This window comes from Vipera ursinii, assembly GCF_947247035.1.
Source record: "Vipera ursinii genome assembly, chromosome: 3".
Classification (NCBI taxonomy): domain Eukaryota; kingdom Metazoa; phylum Chordata; class Lepidosauria; order Squamata; family Viperidae; genus Vipera; species Vipera ursinii.
Window position 1 is genome coordinate 116,002,220 of NC_139516.1, and position 20,876 is coordinate 116,023,095.

At 38.0% G+C, this 20,876-nt stretch overlaps 1 protein-coding gene across 1 annotated transcript in view; it reads right to left on the reverse strand.

Annotated features, from left to right (window-relative positions):
- Positions 1-400: 400 nt before the first annotated feature.
- Positions 401-20,876, reverse strand: part of ADCY10 (adenylate cyclase 10) — a gene marked incomplete at both ends in the record, with an annotated part of 87,913 nt that continues 67,437 nt past the window's right edge. Inside the window, 8 exons of the mRNA XM_083358158.1 lie at positions 401-586; positions 3,892-4,080; positions 8,186-8,381; positions 9,139-9,256; positions 10,651-10,766; positions 15,032-15,128; positions 15,212-15,416; positions 17,174-17,333. Coding sequence (XP_083214284.1) covers positions 401-586; positions 3,892-4,080; positions 8,186-8,381; positions 9,139-9,256; positions 10,651-10,766; positions 15,032-15,128; positions 15,212-15,416; positions 17,174-17,333 — 1,267 coding nt within the window. The remainder of the gene's footprint in view (positions 587-3,891; positions 4,081-8,185; positions 8,382-9,138; positions 9,257-10,650; positions 10,767-15,031; positions 15,129-15,211; positions 15,417-17,173; positions 17,334-20,876) is intronic.

The following is a 20,876-nucleotide window of genomic DNA, read 5'->3' on the forward strand; positions in this document are numbered from 1 at the left end:
CCTATTATGTCCCAAAGGTCATATCCTGCTTCCCTGGGGCTGTGGCTGATGACTGTTGGATTTTTTGGTGTCAGGGATTGTTGATTCTAGGGATCTTTCTTCCTAATCCCAGTTTCCTGACTGCAGTCTTTCTGACAAGATTATCAAATCTGCATTTTGCAGAGTTGGTTTCTGTTTGGGACAGAGAGACTTGGGGCCGGGGTTGGTTTCTACTTTTAAAATCCTTTAGGGAAATATATTCTGCCTTTAAAATATTTCCCAAAATATTTCTTTCTCGGGGTGGGGGGGGGGCTGACTGACTTCCCACACTGGATTTAACATAGGAAAAGGTAGAGTTTGATTAAGAGAACAAAGAAACCAAAATTTGTTTCAGACAAGATTTCCTGCAATCAATTTACTATTATTCTTCTAAGCCACTTTCTGGGAATGGGTTGTTTATATCCAGTTCTGGCACCTTCAACAGGTACATGTTTTTATAGAAAGCCCCCATCTCTTGGGCTGTCATGTTTACATTCCATATAGGAAAATCTGGAACTGCTTTTAGCCAAAAATCTTCCATAGGTTTTTTTCCAGTGAACCACCACTCCTAGGAAATATGAAAAGTTGGACAATTGATCAGAAGGTGAGTAGAGGAAGAAATAATTATATTTGTTGACATTATTATTAGACAAAATAAGAATGGAAGGTTTTGTGGTATGGTAGTATTTCATTTCCAGAGAGGAATCACTGATTAATTTACCTTCCTATATGTTATGTTCTGCACCTTATTCTAGGATATAGTCTTCCTTTTCTCCACACTAAGGGTTTCAGCTCAATTATCACGAGGCCCCTGCCTGCGTAGGACAGAGGCGACATCAATTTCAAAATTCAGCTGGCTGCCAGTAGGTGGTTCTAGGATTCACAGAAGCATGAAGAGGTGCCTTACAAAATGTATGAAACTTCACCACCTCAATTATTGTTCACAATGACTGACAGCTGGTCAACGGATTTTTAACCTATTCTGTGGAACAACCTATTCTCCAAAACACCTGAGGGAAGGGATGGAATTTATCAAAGACAGATCCAATCTAGAACTAAGGAGAATTTTTCTGGCAGTGAGAACAATTAATCAGTGGAACAGCTTGTCTTCAGAAATTGTGGTTGCTCCATCACTGGAGGTTTTTAAGACAAGATTGGACAGCCATTTGTCTTGAGTGGTATAGGGGCTCCTGCTTCAGCAGGAAAGACCTTTTCCAACTCTGTTATTCTGTTATACCCACTATGCTGTACATAGTTTAAATATAATCTAATTGTCAATCAATTTTTTAATGTTTCATTGATTTTTAAGAATTACAATCTTTAGTGCTTAGTAAACAACATGTTGTCTGGGTTCACATATTTAACATTAACTTCTTCTTCTGTTCAGTACTGCACAATCCAGTGTTTTTCCCCTGATCCTCCTTTCTTCCCCATATTTTTTCCATTTTCCCCTCATTACACAGTTACAATTCTTGCTACTGTTGATGCATACAAAGTTAAATATAAACATCCTCATCATATTTTACTAATATTATACAAATAACAATATCAATTCATACATCAATATCCTGTTTTTCATGCTCTTGTTAAGGTTTGATTCCCCATCAATATTTGAAATATCTTTGTCAGTTATGATTTTCTCAATATTAATTACATTTATATGGCTAAGAGTTTTATTCATACCAGCCATCCTCTTATTTTCATATTTCCCATATCAAAAAAGAATGCTATTTTAATTCTAAATTATATCTTTCATTATAAAAGTCTAATTATATCTAAGGGTCATCCATTCTTGTAATCTTATTCAAACAAATATTTAATCATATAATGTACCTTCTAATAGGTCAAATCTTCTGTTTTTAAGTCTAACTCTCGTTTTCTTTGCCAAGCAGCTCTCCAAGCCAAGGCAATTAAATCACTCAGGAATTTTCTATTTTCGTAAAAGTTGCTTGGCATGAGGAAGACTATTTAGGTAGCGTATTGGGGGGGGGATTCCACCCATTTATATTCCTTAAGCAACTCCCACTTTCCTTCTCCCTCAATTTCTGTTTTCATTTTTTTTGTCTCCCAAGTTCTGACATTTCCCCTGACAGCTCTATATTCTATTTTTTAAAATCTTCTTTCTTATCATCAGGTATATTTTGCAGACCTAAGGGGTAAAGTGCATTTTCCATTTTCATTATTATGGCTAAGTCTTGCAGTATTTTATTTGTATATAGTAGTTTATATTTCCCTTCTTTTATCTCTTCCATCTCTGGGTCCATTTCCTCTGCTTCATCTTCTAATTTCTGGTTTATTTGTTCATACTTTGTAGTATGAATTGTAAAAACATTGTAGAATTTTCTAGTTGCAGATTTAATTTGGAGATTTGCTCATTTATAGTATCTAAATTATTTTTTGTCTCATTATGGTTTCTTTTCGTGTCCTCTTTGTGTATGACAATTGTTTGCTGAATTAGTGGTAGCATAGAGTATATTTCCTTCTGAAAGGTGTTTATTTTTTCTTGAGGCATCATTCCTGGAGATCCTTGATTAGCCTGGGTGGGGGCATCAAATGGAGGTGCAAGGTATATTTTCTTACCACTTTTAGCTGTGTGTAAAACATCCATTTTGTTTCCCCCCTCCAGATAATCTGTCAAAACTTTTATGTTCTCCAAATGCAAGTCTTGTCTAGTATCACCAATCTTAATAAGAGTAGAACAAAGTTTCATCTAGTTTTCTGGTCTTCATGTGTAGCCTTTATAATCCACTAGGTTCCAGAATATGGGTCCAGTCCTAAAAGCAATATTTTGTAGTGATCCTTTGTCTTAGGTGTCCAGGAATTTTTGGTCAGGCAAGGTTGTAATCCACAATGTTCAAAGTGTTCAAAATGTTTAACCACCCTGAAAACAGTTCAAAAGTCATTTTTCTTTCTCTCCCAATAGTTCTTGAGATTAAAAGTCCAAGCTCAATAGGTGCTTATAGTCCAAGAAGTTCAGGTTGATAAGTATGCCAAAATATTTTCCTTTATTTCCAGCTGTTCTCCATTAAGCGAGGAGTCACCAAACAGCCAGGAAGCTAGTTGTAGTGCTATACTCAAAACCACCACTAGATGTCACTAAAAATCCATTTTTCACTCTTAAGACAAAGGGTTGATTTCTTATATTTCACCTCAATGTTTTTTTTTCCAAAGAGAAAATCTTAACAATTATCTCAGTTCTCAAATTTATCAAAACTGTAGCTTTATATTACTTCCACTTCAGTATTATGTATTTCTGTCCCCCATAAAAGAAATTAAAATGCCGCTTCCATTCCTTTGGAAAGGTGGGGCTACAATCCCCTTCCTTCTCACATTTGGAGGTTTTTTAGCTTTTTGGGAGCCTTTCCCAGGAAATTCAGTTGTAAAATAGTAAAGAAAGGATCAATATTCTCACCCAGTTTCTAACACGCTGTTTATGATCAGCAGGTTAGTGCTTTCTTCTTTGGTTGTCATTGGCTAATGGCTGGCCACAGGAATGTAGCCAGTCTTTCCCCTGCTGGTTTGGAGAGCTTTCCTCAGATCAAACAGAAAGACCACAATTTCTCCATGATCAATGAGCCACCCCTCCTTCTTCATCACTTCTTGGGGTGACTTTAGGCCCTTTTAGGGCCCCCAGCAGAGCTCTGCCTTCCTGCGTCTGTCTCGCTGTGATGCAAAACCAGAAGTCTCAAATTTTTAAACAGGGCTAATTTCCTCTCTTTAAAAAATGAATTTATCTATCTGTCTGATCACATATACAAACATATAAAATAGGACTAGATCCTTAAATTTAATATTGTGAAAGGGTAAATAATGATAGGTTTATATAAAAATGTTCTAGTGACCTCTGATTTTTAATCAGTTTTAAAGCAATACCTTGCTAATCTCTAGCCAGGATTTCTCCAAACGATTTCCATAGATATCACTACTGTAGAATCCCTTCTCAAGATAGCTTTGGCTGAGTTCATCATTTCCAAGCATCAGCTGGACATAGGCCTTCAGGTGGTAAACCCTGGAATAGTAGACTGGGCTTATAGAACACTCGTTCATTACCTGATCCAAATTCTATTTAAAAAAAAGGAATAGTCATGTCAGAGTGTTAGGTTTGTAACCAAAGGCAAAAAGATAATTTCCAAGAAAAATAGTAAGCATTGCTAATCATAGCAACAGTGGGCTAATGCCTCCTTAAGTAACACCAGCTGCCTGCAATTAGTGCAGGTTCGCATCCCACCAGGCTCAAGGTTGACTCAGCCTTCCATCCTTCCGAGGTAGGTAAAATGAGGACCAAGATTGTTGGGGGCAATAAGCTGACTTTGTAATAATGCCGCTTGGGGGGGCCCCAAAAGCCCTAATAAGCAGGCATATACATAGAATGAAGGCTATTGCTAAGCACATTGGTTTGTGCTTAAATTGTAAGCCGCCCTGAGTCTTCGGAGAAGGGCGGGATATAAATGGGATTAAAATAAAAAAATAAAAAAATAAAATAAATATTGTCAAGGAAGTATCCTAGATCATTGCCACAGAAAAACATTGTGTTGGGAAAGGGGCAAAACACTATTTTGAAAAATGGAATATACAGACATAAGGTGCCTCCATTTGGGATTGAGGACCAAATGAACATAATGTAATGAGGATGTTATTTAAAAATGATTTGCAGAGCATCTTTGTGCCAGGGTTAAAGGGAACTCTGGATTATGTGACTTTGGAATGAAAATGCATCATTTATATCTCTACAAATATTTGTGAACTATATTAGCTAGCATTCTTCATCAATGGCCATGGTAACTGAGGCTATTGAATGCTGGAATACAGAATATGTGTAAGACCATGCATTACACAACACCTTAAACTGTTGTTTGACTGATCATAATTTACTCAATAAATCACAGTAATAATAGAGGCCATGAATTATGAAGTTATACTTCAAATGTAGAAAACTAAGTCAGAAAAAATATATTTGCATAAAGAACTCTTTTATAAACTGAGAAACTAAAAGGTCAAGTATAAAGAAAAGGAAAGATGGACACATAACTAAAACACAACAGCAGTAAATAGCCTGAATCTGCAAGGATGGAGTCAGGAAACCTAAGGCTCAGAATAAACAAAGACTTGCAACAAATGCCAAAAAAAAAAATCTAAAAAGATTTTTCAACATTGAAAAATAAGAAAAAAAGTCAAGGAAATTATCATTCCACTAATGGAAAAAGAAGGCATGGAGATGATGGGTAGGAGGAAGAAAGCGGAACTACTTAGTATTCATTCTTTGTGCAAAGAATATTTTACACAAAAGGAAAAAAAAACAGACCAGCCAATCAAAAATAGTATCATAGAAGACAGGGTAAGAATATAAATTTAAAAAGGCAAGAAAACAACTATCCACACTAGACGAATTTAAATCACCAGGCCAAGATAGATTGTATACCAAGGTTCTAAAGAAGCTGGCAGATGTGATTTCAGAACGACTGAACTAAATCTATCAAAGTTCCTGGAGTATGGGGGGACCACCAGAGGACTGGAAAAGTGTTGATGTGATTCCAATCTTCAAAAAGTGGGGGGGATGGATCAGGGAACTACAGATTATCACTATTATGTCATGGGCTCTGAGGAGCAGGAACGAGAACACGCAGACAAACACATACTTTATTTAAGCAGAAACTGTACTGAGAGATTGGATTCACCCTGCCTCAATATATATAGCCAGGCCCTATGGTATTAACCAATCGGATTGAAGCTATACTTGCCACCCAAAGTTGACCAATAGCAGGACTGGAGCCGTCCTGTCTGAGATGCTGGAGAACCGTTGGTTGTCCAGCAGAGCACGTGGTGATATTCCAAAAGCCCAGTACATAACAATCACCCTGACACTAGCACTTGGGAAAATGCTAGAAAAGGTAATCAAGCAATGGATCTGCAAACATGTAGAAACAAGCAAAGCTTGTTAACAACAGATCATGATAACTGCATTCTTTGACAAAGTGATTAAATTAGTGGAAAAAGGACATAATTTTCTTAGACTTCAGTAAGGCATTTGACAGAACAAAGCCTAGTTCTTGATAAGATAGAGAAATGTGAGATAGATATTGTTGTGTAGTGAGTTCTTCGCACGACGCAAGTGAGTTCAACAAAGCTCATGGTTTATTGCTTGCAGGATCTGAACTGAGAATTGGGCTGCAGCTTGCAGCAATGTATAGCCTGGCCCCTAGGTGGCAGCCAATGGGTTTAAAGCAACCCATTGCCACCTAGGGACAGCCAATAGCAGCACTGGAGACCTGGAGTCTGGGTTGCTGGAGAGCCATTAGCTGCTCCAGCTTACCACGTGGTGTTACAACTGAGCCCAATACATAACAAATATCATCATCAGATAGATTTGCAATTAGGTGACAAAACGCACACAATATATAGTCCTCTATGGAACTATATCTCAATGGAGGAAAGCATGAAGTGGGGTACCTCAATGTTCTGTCTTAGTCCCAGTACCTTAAATAATGTGTAGATGCATACAATGCATATGGGTCAACATAAAAGGAAAAAAAGAATAACATTGCCATAGGCCACCCAACCGAGCAGAAGAAATAAATAAACTTTTTGCTAATCAGTTAACCAATGTATGTAGAAAATACACCACTATAGTAATGGGAGACTTTAACTATACTGACATCAACTGGGAGAAAAAAAACTGCATCAAGTGGGAGATTGAACAGATTCCTTTTCTAGACAAATTCAAACCATCAGGTCCTAATGGACCATATGTCTAGTTCTAGCAGATGTGATTTCAGAACCATTGAAACATATGCTTCAAAGTTCTTGAAGCACCAGGGAACTATCAAAGGACTGGAAAAGAGCTAATGTGGTCCCCATTTTCAAAAAAGATTTAAAAAAAACCCAGATCCAGGAAATTACAGACCAATCATCTTGGAAGATCTTGGAAAAGATAATCAAGCAACAAATCTGTAAACACCTAGAAGCAAACAAAGTTATAAGCAGTAGCCAACAAAATGGTCCATCAAAAACAGATCATGCCAAAGAAATCTTGCTGCATTCTTAAACAAAGTGAATTAGAAAGTAAATTAGTGGATCAGCAAAATGCTGTGGATATAGTGTACTTAGATTTTTGTAAAGAATTTGATGAAGTAGATTACAACCCACTTCTTAGTAAGCTACAAAAATGTGGGTTAGACAGCATCACCACCAGATGGATTCAAAACTGGCTGACAAATCATATTCAACCTGTAGTCCTCAATGGAACTACTGTACATTGACATCAATCAATCAGAATAGAGCTGGAAGGGACCTTGGAGCTCTTCTAGTCCAGCCCCTTGCTCATGGAGGAGTCCCTATATCATTTCAGACAAGTGGCTGTCCAGCCTCTTCTTAAAAACCTCAAGTGATGAAGCACCCACAATGTCTGAAGGCAAGCTGTTCCACTGGTTAATTGCCCTCACTGTTAGGAAGTTTCTCCTTAATTCCAGGTTGCTTCTCTCCTTGATTAGTTTCCACCCATTTTTTCTTGTCTTTCCTTCTGGTGCTTTGGAAAATAAATTGACTCCCTCCTCCTTGTGGCAGCATCTCAAATACTGGAATACTGTTATCATGTCCCCAAGTCCTTCTTTTCTCTAGACTCGCCATTCCCAAATCCTGCAATCATTCTTCATGTGTTTTAGTCTCCAGGCCTTTAATCATCTTAGTTAGTCTTCTTTGCACTTTTTCCAAACTCCCAACATCTTTTTTTTGTAAAGAGGTGTTGATAAAAAGTGTTTGAGCAGCAGTGGCTTGAATTTCTCCGCTCCATCTGAGTAGAAAGAAGCAGAAGTGCAGAGCGGGATTGCTCTCAATAAGGCTGGTGCATGTGAGCGAGCAGCACACCTGTGTCTTCTTGAGAGCAATCCTGCTCTGCGCCTCTGCTTTCTTCCTTTTGGATGGAGTGGAGAAACTGAAGCAGCTGCTGCCACTTGAGTGGGGAGGAGCACAAGGAGAAGAGCAGTTGGGATTTGTGAGACTGGCTGGTCAGGCAAGGAGTAGGTCGCGTAGGGTGGGTAGTTGGCTGAGGAAAGGAGTCGCTCAGGTGGCTGTTGCCACCGCCACTGTCGCCAGCAGTTTGGATGGAGGTCCAAAGGGATTCGTCCCGTGATCCCTCCCCGCTCATCTGCATACCCATCCTGACATCCCTTACCTTTGTTATCCTGTTTTGCATCTCACGAACTTTGTCAGGCCTCTCTTCTATATATTTTCTTAACAACAAAGTCTCACACTCCACCAGTTTGCAGAATCCATGGTTAGAACAGAGTGATGCGCATGTTCTCCTCACCAACCGCCTTGCTTTTTCAAATGGTATTATGAATTTATCCCATTGCTGAAGTCTGGCATACCTAAAAGATAAACTCACATGTTAGGTAGAGGGAGAATCAACCCTTCCCTTGTGAGATGTACAGAAACATGAGTTTTCAGATTGAAAGAAAATTGATGCCAAAAATGCATAATCTTTATACTAACGACTCTTTTCATATTTAAGGTTATTTAGAAATCTACTTATTTTCTCAAAAAACCAACTAATGTTGGAAAAAAAGAAATGGAAGATGGAAGTATATAGGAATGTGGTTTATGAGACTGAGAATTAGAATTACAATACACTATACATGGGTAACATTGGTCCTTGGAAATCCACTACAGGTTTTTTTTTTGTCACACCATACAAAAAGTTCCAGCTGGCCCAATCATTCATTTAATTAAATTCAGTTAAGCAACTTACTATCAGATGACAAGAATTAATTAATTTGGCCTACAACAGTGGCTTGTAGATTGGAAGCGTGTTTCTGATTCTTTGGCTCTTCATGACTTAAAAATCACAAGAGATAAGAGGTATTTAGGCAGAAAATTAATTTCCTTTCTATATCAGTCCTTTATGACTCTTTCACAGAAAATCCTGTTTCTGTTTAAAATATGTTTCACTAATCATTGCTCAGGTCAGAAGAAGATTCAGATACACACATCCATAGAGAACAATGCCGCCTCCAACAGTAACACTGAGTTCCAGGAAGCCATGGATCAACCTAGAAATTTCTATCTTACAATATTAAAAGGGAAACTATCACATCATATAATAGCATTACAAAAAATTAAAGTTACCAAATTGCCAGAGAAGAATACAAGCTCAACATGATGTTGTTTTGAGACATAAGGATGCAGTTTGTTTCATTAGCGAGAATAAAATCCTGGCAGAACTTAAATGGCTTAAAACAAAATCCTGGGGGAAAAAAATATCATTAAGCATGCATCACTGCTATGATTCAAGTCATAGTTGAATATCTCCAAATGTTCAATAGCACATAGTAGATAACATATATCAACATTATTAAGATTTGCATCATTTGAAGAAAAACTCAAACAACTCCATTGTTGTCCATGGAATCTAGGAATATTGTATGGATAGCAAATATCAGCAGAGCTGCAATGCCTATTTGACAGGATCTTAATATCACTAGCACATAGAGGAAGAAGCATGTTTAGAATTGGGATCTTGATAATAGCCCAGAAAAAAATATATATAAAGCTGCACTGTTGGAGCCTAAACATGGCTGAAAATTATCTTGCATCATTCCTTATTTTATAGCCCCTTGTTAACCTGAACATATTCAACCTTGACAAAGTTAAAGTTGCCCCCAATAAAACTATTACTTGCCCTAACCCTAGGACAGGGGTGTCAAACTCACAACGTCATGTGATGTATCGTGATGTATCATGACTTTTTTTGCCATTGCCGGCAATGGGGTGGGCGCGGTTTTGCTATGATGCATCCGGCCTTCGGGCCAGCAGTTTGACACCCCTGCCCTAGTACAACAACAAAAGACACAAAAAGTCAAAGATCCAAAAAGAGAAAGGGATGAAAATGCCATGTTCTGCTGAAGAAAATCTTTATTAATGAGCCCTGACAAGTTTTCAATGTTTGCTCTTGAAAAATATCTGTCAGAAATATTTGGATCTGATTAATAAAGTTTTTCTTCTAACAATTGAGTCTTTTTGTCTTTCTTTCTGCTCATGGTTCAAGTCATGCCACAGGATGGAAATACTGTGAGAGATCCTAATTTACCTAATTTTTCCAGATCTCTGAACAAGAGACTTCAGAGATTAGGGCAGATTGATAGAGCACAAAGGTGGCCTCCAAGTTGTAATTGTTGGGGTTTCATGAAGTAGCCCCCTTCATGGAATCTCCTAGGTTCTGATTCCTAGGGCAATCTGCTTTGGGGCAGAGCCTCAAATCTACATTTTCTAGTTCAGCAAGTCCATTGAAATCAGTACTATTTAATTCTGAGTAAATATCTGTAGCCTTCATTCTGTGAGATATGACTGGTTTTTCCACAGATTTCTTTTGTATTCTTTTCAAATTTAAAAATGTTCTATTTCTTTTCAAATTTAAAAATGCTCTTCTATTACAGTATAACCATGTTTCCATTCTTCAGTTCATTGTATAACTTGTTATTCTTTTTTATCAGTTTTATCATGTTATTGTCTGTCTTTTAATTATTGTACAGATGCACTGTCATGACAACATTTTGTTGAAAGGTAGATATAATTGTTTTTAATGTCTTTTTCTACTTCAAACTTGCATTTTAGATACTGTGTAAAGGACTCTGCACTTACCAGCATAAAGTATAATGTTCAGACAGCCTGAAATGAAGAGGGACTGTCCAATGATATTGTCATCTCGAAAGGTGAGATCTTCTAGGCAACTCAACACTTGCACAGAATCTTGATATCTAAGAAGAAGCAGGAGGAAACATCTCTATGCAGCTGCAAGAAGCTGGTTCCCAAAAGGGTTGTCTTGATTTGTTGTGAAAACTTGGTAACTGTCTATGTGCCTGAGGATGACAGCAGTGTAAGCATTATATATAAACACGAACCCTCTAAGAACGTATTGTTAATTGTTATTGGTAGATTTGTGGTTTGGGCTGAGAATCAAAACAAAACACATGAAATGGATGGCTATATAAATTTGGCAATTGAATATATAAAATATACTGCTCAAAAAAATAAACAAAAAAATAAAATATTTTTTGAGCAGTATATATTGGCCAGACTGTTCATTCACTACAGAAGGTTTATATATATAGTATATAGTGTGTGGATCTTTGGTCATCTTATTTCCTGTTTCAGCCTAGCCCAAGGCCATCTACAGGCAGTAGCCACAGCAGTGGCAGCTCATATTTGTGTAATTTTTTTTTGCTTGCTAACAAAGAATAAAGGGAGACCGATATGTATGTATGCAATGTAAGTATGTAAAACATTCTCTAATGTGTCCATGACTTACATAGGTAGTTTACATTATATGCATATTTGCATGGGTATTGAAATGTTTCATGTACATTATCCACAATTTAAGCAACATGAGAAATATATTTCATCTTGAAGACTTATTTGGCTTGGACAAGTATATTGGTGTTACATACCAAAGTGGGCAAACTGCATCCATGCAACATGTGTGTTGTTTGTACATGCCTGGAATCGCACTAAAAACACACCAAGAGGTCCTTCACTATAATGAAGTTTAAGACAGCTTCCACTGATATCAGTAAAAACTATTTTGAAGTTTCACTGCAGAGTAGAGAAAATGTTTGAAGAAAGGTTGCCAAACCCATCTCTTCCTCAATAGACGCTCTCTCCCATACACAGACAAATGTTTTCACTGAGAAGTTAAAACACTTTGACACCGGTTAAGACTTAAGACCCTGCTTTTCCTGACCTAGTGACAACCATGATTCTTTTTCTAGTTTTTAAGCTAGACAAAAAGATGACTCCACCACCAGATGGATTCGTAATTGGCTGACCAACCACACTCAGCGAGTAGTCTTCAATGGAACTACATCGACATGGAAGGAAATATGCAGTGGGGTACCCCAAGGTTCAGTAGTGGGCCCAGTACTCTTTAACATCTTCATAATGATCTAGATCAGGGGTCTTCAAACCTGGCCCTTTTATGACTTGTGGACTTCAACTCCCAGAATTCCTCAGCCAGGCACGGCAGGCCAGGTTTGAAGACCCTGATCTAGATGATGGGGTAGATGATGGGAACTCATCAAATATGTAGATGGCACCAAGCTGGAGGGAATAGCCAACATTTTAGAAGATAGGCTCAAGACCCAGAAGGATCTTGGCAGACTTGAACATTAGGCCCTATCCACTAGAGGTGACAAAAGTAAGGTCCTGTGCTTAGACAGGAAAAATAAAATGCACAGTTTAGAACAGGCAGTCCCTTGCTTAACAGTAGTAACTGTGACAGGGATCTAAGTGTTCTAGTGGAACACCACTTAATTATGAGCCAGCAGAATGCTGCAACTGCCAGGATACATCAGCAGAGTGACAGCGGCAAGACAATGAGAAGTGATAGTACCAATTTACACTGCACTGGTGAAACCACACTTGGAATATTACATTAGTTCTGGCCACCATGATAGAAAAAAAAGAAACCCTAGAAAGTGTGCAGAGAAGAGCAACAAAGATGATAAGGGGTCTGGAGGCTAAATCATGTGATAGTTGAGGGAGCTATTTGTCTAGTCTATCAAAGAAAAGGATCAGGGCAGAGATAACAGTCTTCCAATACTTGAAATGCTGTCACAGAGAAGAGGGGATTGACTTATTCTCTAGGGCATCAGAAGCCAGTGCAAGAAATAGTGGTGGAAGCTTGTTAAAGAGAGATCCTACCTAGAAGTAAGGACACATTTTCTGACAGAGCAATTAATCAATCATTAATCAGCTTGCCTTCTGGGATTGCGGGTATTCTATCACTGGAGGTTTACAAAAATAGATGGGACAAGCATTTGACTGGGATGTATAAAGTTTCTTTCCTCTTTAATAGTAATTTAGGGTTGTTCAACAGAATACTGCAACCCGTAGGAATAATGATAGTTCACAAACCCAAATTTACACTCAAAAAAGAGCTATCTAAAGTCAAAGATAAAATACAGAAGGAAAGACAACAGCAACACAGTATACAAAATCAATTGCAACAATTGTAACCAGTTCTACATGGGACAAACAGGAAAGCAATTAAAAACAAGGGTTCATGAACATCAACTAGCAGTTAAACGGCATGACCAAAAATCTCTGATCTCAAACCACATTGATAATAAACAACACCATTTCGATTGGGAAGAAACAAAAACCATTGGGCATGCCAACACCCGCCATATACGTGAATTTATTGAGGCTTGGTATTCAGTGGGTTAGGACGCTGAGCCTGTCGATCAGAAGGTCGGCAGTTTGGCGGGTCGAATCCCGAGTGCCGTGTAACAGAGTGAGCGCCTGTTACTCGTCCCAGCTTCTGCCAACCTAGCAGTTCAAAAGCACGTAAAAATGCAAGTAGAAAAATAGGGACCACTACGATGGGAAGGTAACAGCATTCTGTGAGCTTTTGGCGTCTAGTCATGCCGGCCACATGACCACGGAGATGTCCTCAGACAAGCGCTGGCTCTTCGGCTTTGAAACAGAGATGAGCACCAGCCCATAGAGTCGGAAACGACTAGCACGCATGTGCGGGGGAACCTTTACCTTTACCTTTATTCTACCAAAGGAGAAATTAACAAGCATATTGATCTAGATCCAGCATATGAATATGTAAACAACCAGACCATTCAAACTACCAATCAACAAAAGAACCAATCAGCCTCTCAGAATTTAAATATATCTCCATACGAACAACCGATTGCACAACCAACTGACCACACTGGCACACAAGACATTTATAAGCTAAGGAGAATAGGACAAGAAAATCCTGCTGATATTGTATCTAGTCTGGTAACAGAACATTTAGAAACTATATTGAAACAAACTTGGAGAGGAAACCACTGCCAAAATGCTACAAAGCTTTCTAAATGAGAGAGGGTTTTGTGGCACCATAAAGAGATTGCAGCTATGTTAATTGGAAAGAATCCATTGAAAGTAAATATTTTGAAAGGGAGTGAGATCTTGGAGTCCTAATAGACAATCAATTATTCATGAGTCAGCTGTGTGCGGCAGCAGCCAAAAAAGCCAATGCAATCCTAGGTTGCATTAACAGAGCCATAGAATCAAGATCACGTGAGTTACTGTACTAGTACTGCTCTATAAAGACTTAGTAAAGCCACACCTGGAATACTGCATCCAGTTTTGGTGACCACATTACAAAAAAGATGTAGAAACTTTGGAAAGAGTGCAGAGCAGAGCAACAAAGATGATTAGGGCTCTAGAAGCTAAAACATACAAAGAACAGATGCAGGACCTAGGCATGGTTAGTCTATACCGGGGTGACATGATAGCAGAATTCCAATATTTGAGGGACTGTCACAGAGAGGAGAGGGTCAACCTATTTTTTCAAAGCACCTGAAGGATGGACAAGAAACAATGGGTGGAAACTGATCAAGGAGAGATTCAACCTAGAAATAAGAAGAAATTTCCTGACAGTGAGAACAGTCAACCAATGGAACAGCTAGCCTTCAGAAGTTGTGGGTGCTCCATCACTGGAGGATTTTGAGAAGAGATTGGACTGCCACCTGTCAGAAATGGTATAGGGTCTCCTGCTTGAGCAGGGAGTTGGACTAGATCAAGGGTCCCCAACCCCCTGGTGGTGGCCCACTACTGGGCTCTGATCTGTTTGGAACCGAGCGGAAGAAACAGTGGGCGAGCACATGTATGTAGCTCCCTTCACAGGAACAGTGATCACTTGCGCTTACGTATGAAGCTCCCCTTGAGCAAACGGTGGCCACTTGCAGTCGTGCATGAAGCTCCCTTCACGGGAATGGCAGTCACTTGTGCTCATGCGTGAAGTTCCCTTTGCAGGACCAGCAGGCATGTACACCCACTGCTCACACAAATGGAGCAGCGCGCACTTGTGCATGCCCATTCACAAAGAACTATCCCCTCCCCACCCACTGGGCCACCAAGCTAGAAAGGTTGGGGACCACTGGACTAAATGACCTCCAAGGTGCCTTCCAACTCTGTTATTCTGAGAGCCACTCTTTTTGTAAAAAGAAAATATACAACCAAGTACCTGGTGCTGAGATAAAGAGCTTTGAAAATGTCATGGAGTACATTAGCATCAAGGTTAGGCCGCTTCAGATGCTCATATAACTCGTGTGCTCGATAACCTAAAAAAAGAAAAGTCCAAAAAATATCTGCCTACCTTTTGAGCCCAAGAGTTCCTACATTAGAAGCCGTCAAGATAACTTACCCAGTTGGATGGCTAAAGACATGTTCCCCAAGCAAAGCTTCATGTAAGCCAATGATGATGCTAGTTTAGCAATAGTCAATAACCCTCCTCCAACTACTTGAAGATGAGAACTACGTTTGATGGCCATTAACTCATACTTCATCCATTCGTGTTGGCAACCCATCATTTGATAGCAGAGGGAGAAATCCATATAGGAGGAAATTATCTATGATATTGAAAATAAAGGCACAAATGAACTTTGGTACCCATTAAGATCATTTTAATAGAAAGAATCTAGTATTGGTTTAGTCAGAAACTTGCAGGACCTATCTTGATCTTTCCGTGAACTTTTTCAATTTGGCACTCACTCCAATTTAAAAACCAAAATTGGTAATCATAATTCTGGAAGATGATCTTTGATACTAAAAATGAGAATAGTGTTCACATAGCTTGGCTGAACATCTCGGTGGTTTTTGTTCGTTTGTTTGCTTGTTTCTGTGAAATCTAGTATTGTGTTAAGATGCTTCAAACAAATGGAACCCAGTTACAGTACAGGTAATCCCTGAGGTATGAGCATTCACTTAATGCTTGTTCGAAGTTACGCTATAAACACCCCCTAGTGCTTACAAGCAAGTTCTTGGGCGATTTAATTGCCTTGGCCTGGAAAGCTATTTGGCAAAGAAAGCAAGCGTTAGACTTAAACAACAGAAGATTTGACCTACCAGAGGGGACATAATATGGTTAAATATCTGTTTGAATATGATTAAAAGAACAGATAACCCTTAGATATAATTAGACTTTTACAATAAAAGATATGACTTAGAATTAGAATAGCACTATTTTTTCTTTTCTGATGTGGGAAATATGAAAATAAGAGGATGGCTTCTGTGAATAAAATACTTAGCTATATAAATGTAATTAATCTTGATAAAATCATAATGAAAAAGACATTCCAAATATTGATGGGTAATCAAACTTAAATAAGAGCATGGAAAATAGGCTATTGATTTAACAAGATTTTAATCACAAAAACAATTGAAATATAAATTGGCTAGAGAAGAGGTTATAAATTGATATTATTGTTATTGGTATAATACTAGAAACATATGAGGATGTTTATATTTAACTTTGTACGCACCAGCAGTAACAAGAATTGTAACTGCGAAATGTGGGGAAAATGAAAACAAATTGGGGAAAAAAGGGGGATCAGGGAAAAAAACACCAGATTGTGCAGTATTGAATAGATTTACAGTATATTGAAGAAATTAATGTTAAGTATGTGAACCGAGACATCTGTTTTTATGTATTGCCCTGTTAACCGCCCTGAGTCTCTTGAGAGAAGGGCGGTATATAAATTAAATTAATAATAATAATAATAATAATAATAATAATAATAATAATAATAATAATAATAACACATTGTTTACTAAGCACTAAAGATTGTAATTGTTAAAAACCAATAAAGCATTTTTTTAAAAAAATAAAATAAAATTGTATTTAGAAAATAAGGTAAGACTGTTTAAACTAAGTAATAAATCTATGGCAGTAAATTAATGTTAGAATGTGAGGTACTGGGAAAATCAAGCAATAATTAATAGTGCAGTAACTTCATCCACAGCAAACCAGTGCAAGATACTATATGTATCTGAATTTAAACCTGTATATTTCAATTACTTACAGCAGTTTAGATAGTACCCAAGTCCTATTTCTGTAGTACAGTCATTAATGTGTACAAGAATCCTTGCACTTTACCTCTGCATTAAAAGGTATGATTTTTAATTATCCTCACTGTGAATACATCAAATTGGACAGAATACACAAAGAACAATTGATCAAACCATGAGAGTGCTAATTCAAACAAAATTATCTACAGCATGAATTGTCAGGTATCCTTCGATGCCAATTTTCTCTCTAGTAGAGAGAAGGAACAATCAAGGATGGGGATAGTCTGCAAGGGCAAGAAAGCAAGCTATTTTAGAGTACCTGAGATTCATCTTGAGACTCCTCTGCACAGTTCACCTGCATGAGGGCTGCCAAACGGGTGAACGTTTTCCTACTTCTGTCAACATCCAGACTGAAGAACTGCCACAGCAGGGAAAGGCAATGACCTTGCTGGAACAGAATTGCCAGTCTCTTCTCCCTGCTGTAAAAGGAGGAGCAGCAATTCACATGGCACGAAGAACATCAGGTCTACGCAAGCATCACAACTTATTGGCTGTGAGAAAACTAAAAGACCCCAAGATCCATTCCGCTGTTAAGGCCTGTAGTGCAAGAATGTGATTGCACAGCTTTCCTCTTGCTTTTCCTATGGCAACATTTGATACATAAGCAGGGTAATGTACGATGTCAACTTGACAACAAGAATTGGGGAGTTATGATTTCCTGTAATGTTCCGTATAGTATTGTTGGTTGATTTTTTTTATACGATGTATAATGAATTGGAAGCTGTACTAATACTATGCAGTCTAAGGCAGAATGATTGTACATCTAACAGAACAACAGAGTGGGAAGAAACCTTGGAGATCTTCTAGTCCAACTTCCTGATTAAGCAGGGACCCTATATTATTCCAGCCTTGGTGGAGCAGTGGGCTAATGCCTCCTTAAGTAACACCAGCTGCCTGCAATTAGTGCAGGTTCACATCCCACCAGGCTCAAGGTTGACTCAGCCTTCCATCCTTCCGAGGTAGGTAAAATGAGGACCCAGATTGTTGGGGGCAATTAAGCTGACTTTGTAATAATGCCGCTTGGGGGTGTGGTGTGAAAGCCCTAATAAGCAGGCACATACATAGAATGAAGGCTACTGCTAAGCTTGTAAGCCACCCTGAGTCTTCGGAGAAGGGCGGGATATAAATGGAATTTAAAAAAAATGGCTGCCCAATCTCATCTTATCTTTCCCATGCTTGCTTGAGTTGTTTTTCCCTTTAATATTTTCATCCATGGAATCTTTCTCAAGTTCTCTCTAAATTTGTTGAAATCGGCTCTCTTACACTCCAAGACACTAGTTTGATTTTACTACTTGTGTCTGCCTTATATTGAATTCAAATATAACATGGTCACTCTCCTACAACCCCCTCTATCATTTCTTCTCTGTTAGTATGAACTAAGTCCAGTATACTGTAGCTGACACTCTAGTTCCCTCTTCTACCTTTTGGGTGGCAAAATTGTCAGCTAGGCTCATCAGGAACCTTTTTGATCTCCCACTCGATACATGCAGTCTAAGGCAGAATTAGTGGTTAAAATCCCCAATTACCACTATAGTATGTCTCTTGCACAGATGGCAAAGGCATTTCTGTGGTTTAAAATGACTGCTTGTAAGAATAACATTTGTTTATTATCAGAAACAGAAATGGTTAAATCTGAATTTTAATCAGTTTTCCATTAGACTTTAATTTATTTATTTTATTTTTATCTTTGTATTAATTTCCATATTTTCCTTTCTGCCTACTTATGCTGCATAAAGATTTTATTTCACATTCTCTGCTGTCACAGAGAGGAGGGGGTCAATCTATTTTTCAAAGCACTCAAAGGTCAGACAAGGAACAATGAATGGAAACTGATCAAGGAGAGATTCAACCTAGAAATAAGGAAAAATGTTCTGACAGTGAGAACAATCAACCAATTGAACAGTTGTCTTCAGAAATTGTAGGTGCTTCATCACTAGAAGCTTTCAAGAAGAGACTGGACAGCCACTTGTCAGAAATAGTGGTGGTGGGGGTCTAGGAGACCTACAAGTTTCTTTCCAACTTTGTTATTCTGGTTGTTATTGCTTCTTGTATACTGCTCAGAGTAACGTTTTGTGGCAGTCATGCAAGTTTGGTTCTATTTTTATTTCATTAAAAAAAGTTAAAATACAAAACTCCAAAAAATAATTTAAAAAACAAAACAAAGAAAAATCACAAAACAAACAAGTGCATTTTGAAAAGAAAAAAGTGCATTAAAGAAAGGGAAAAACCTAACATGTACACATATTATCACCCCTAATTTAATACTGATTAATACATTACAATATTAGTTCCTATCCCTTGCAAAACAGGCCACTAAAACTTTTAAACTACTAAATCTATTTGCAAACTATTAATCTGTTGTCTATATACTATATTGACAAAATGGTTAACAACAACAACAATAATAATAAAGGCAAGATTAAAGTTTCAAAATCCTCTGTTAACAAACTGATATTGTAATATAATTAGTAGAAAATTTATCTATCCCAAGAGTTAACAGTAATTTGCCTTGATCAAATATCCACATTTATTTTTTAACACTATCTCTTATTAATTGTTGTCTGGTTAAATATAATAAATTCAGTCTCCAAAGTTGGTCTATCTGCCCCCCAAAAAAGTCCAAATGAAATTGTTTTCCAATTAACCATTCCCAAATGTTTTTCAATCCTCCTAGGGAAAACTAATTATCACTTCTCCACTCAATCAGCTTTCTGCTGTTGTAAAACAATGCAGGCTTGAACTTCAAGGAGGCATATGCCATCATCTCAGTTCTACGTCTGTACAGTCCATATTTCTTCCCAACACATCTGCTGACTCTAATTTATCTAGAGCTACATGCATCTGAATATTTTCCACAGCCATTATCATTTCATCAAACTTTTTAAAAAGCTTTCAACTATGGATTGCATGTTAACAAATGGACTTTTTCAGATATCAGCCACATTTGCTTGTCTGTAATCTAATACATTGTTGCTCTGTGTAACTAAACAATGTTAGATAAAAGAACCCAAGAAACAGCTTAAGTAAAATGAAGAAATAAAGAAGCAGGGAAGATATTTTCTGGATATTTTGATCCAAAGTTAAAAAAATAAAATAAAAAATAAGGTCCAAATATTTTGCAATAAAATGTGAAAACCTTGTGGTGAAGTCCAACATAGATGTAAATCAAATGAAAACACTTTCAGTGTCCAAGAGCATGCTGAGTTTTCTTACAGAAAAGCAATAGTTATTCAAAACAACATAAATCAAAGGCAAAAAAAGGACAGATAAATTCCAGCAGTGGGTTAAAAATAAATCAACATTCAGCCAGTCAACTTTTAAACATAAAAAAAATCAAAGTGAAACAAAAAATTCAAAAAGTGAACTTAAAACCCAGGTATACTTAAGAAAACAAATTGCCAAAAGGAAGATGGATGACCAGTTACTTTCTGACTGCTCCCACAGGGAATTGGACTCTTTAAGACTCCCCTTTCTGGGTGGGTCCATGGCCATCCAAAAGCCATGTTGGGTCACTCCTAAATGCTCCCATGTCACTGCCAGAGAACCAGCTTTGGCAGCAAAATCAGCAGATCATCAGCAGGAAAAAGAAATATTCCTACCGTTCAGCAACCATCTTGGGGAAGAATCATAAATTTGATAAACAATAAACAAGGAAAGATGAAGGGCAAATGAAGACTCATCAAAAATGTCTTGAAGAGGCAATTCCTAAGCTCCCACTGAGCTCAAGTTTCCTTTGGAAGGGAAGAAGTGAAGGTGTTCCTCAAATGAAAGGGCCACTTCAAAATGCTTGTGAGAACCTGAATCAGTGCTTCAGACAGTTATACTCAATTGCTGTCATGACATACAGCAGGGGTGTCAAACTCAATTTCATTGAGGGCCGCATCAGCATTGCGGTTGCCCTCAGGGGGGTGGGTGGGTGTGGCCTGGGTGGGCGTGGCCTACTGGGTGGGCGTGGCTAAAGT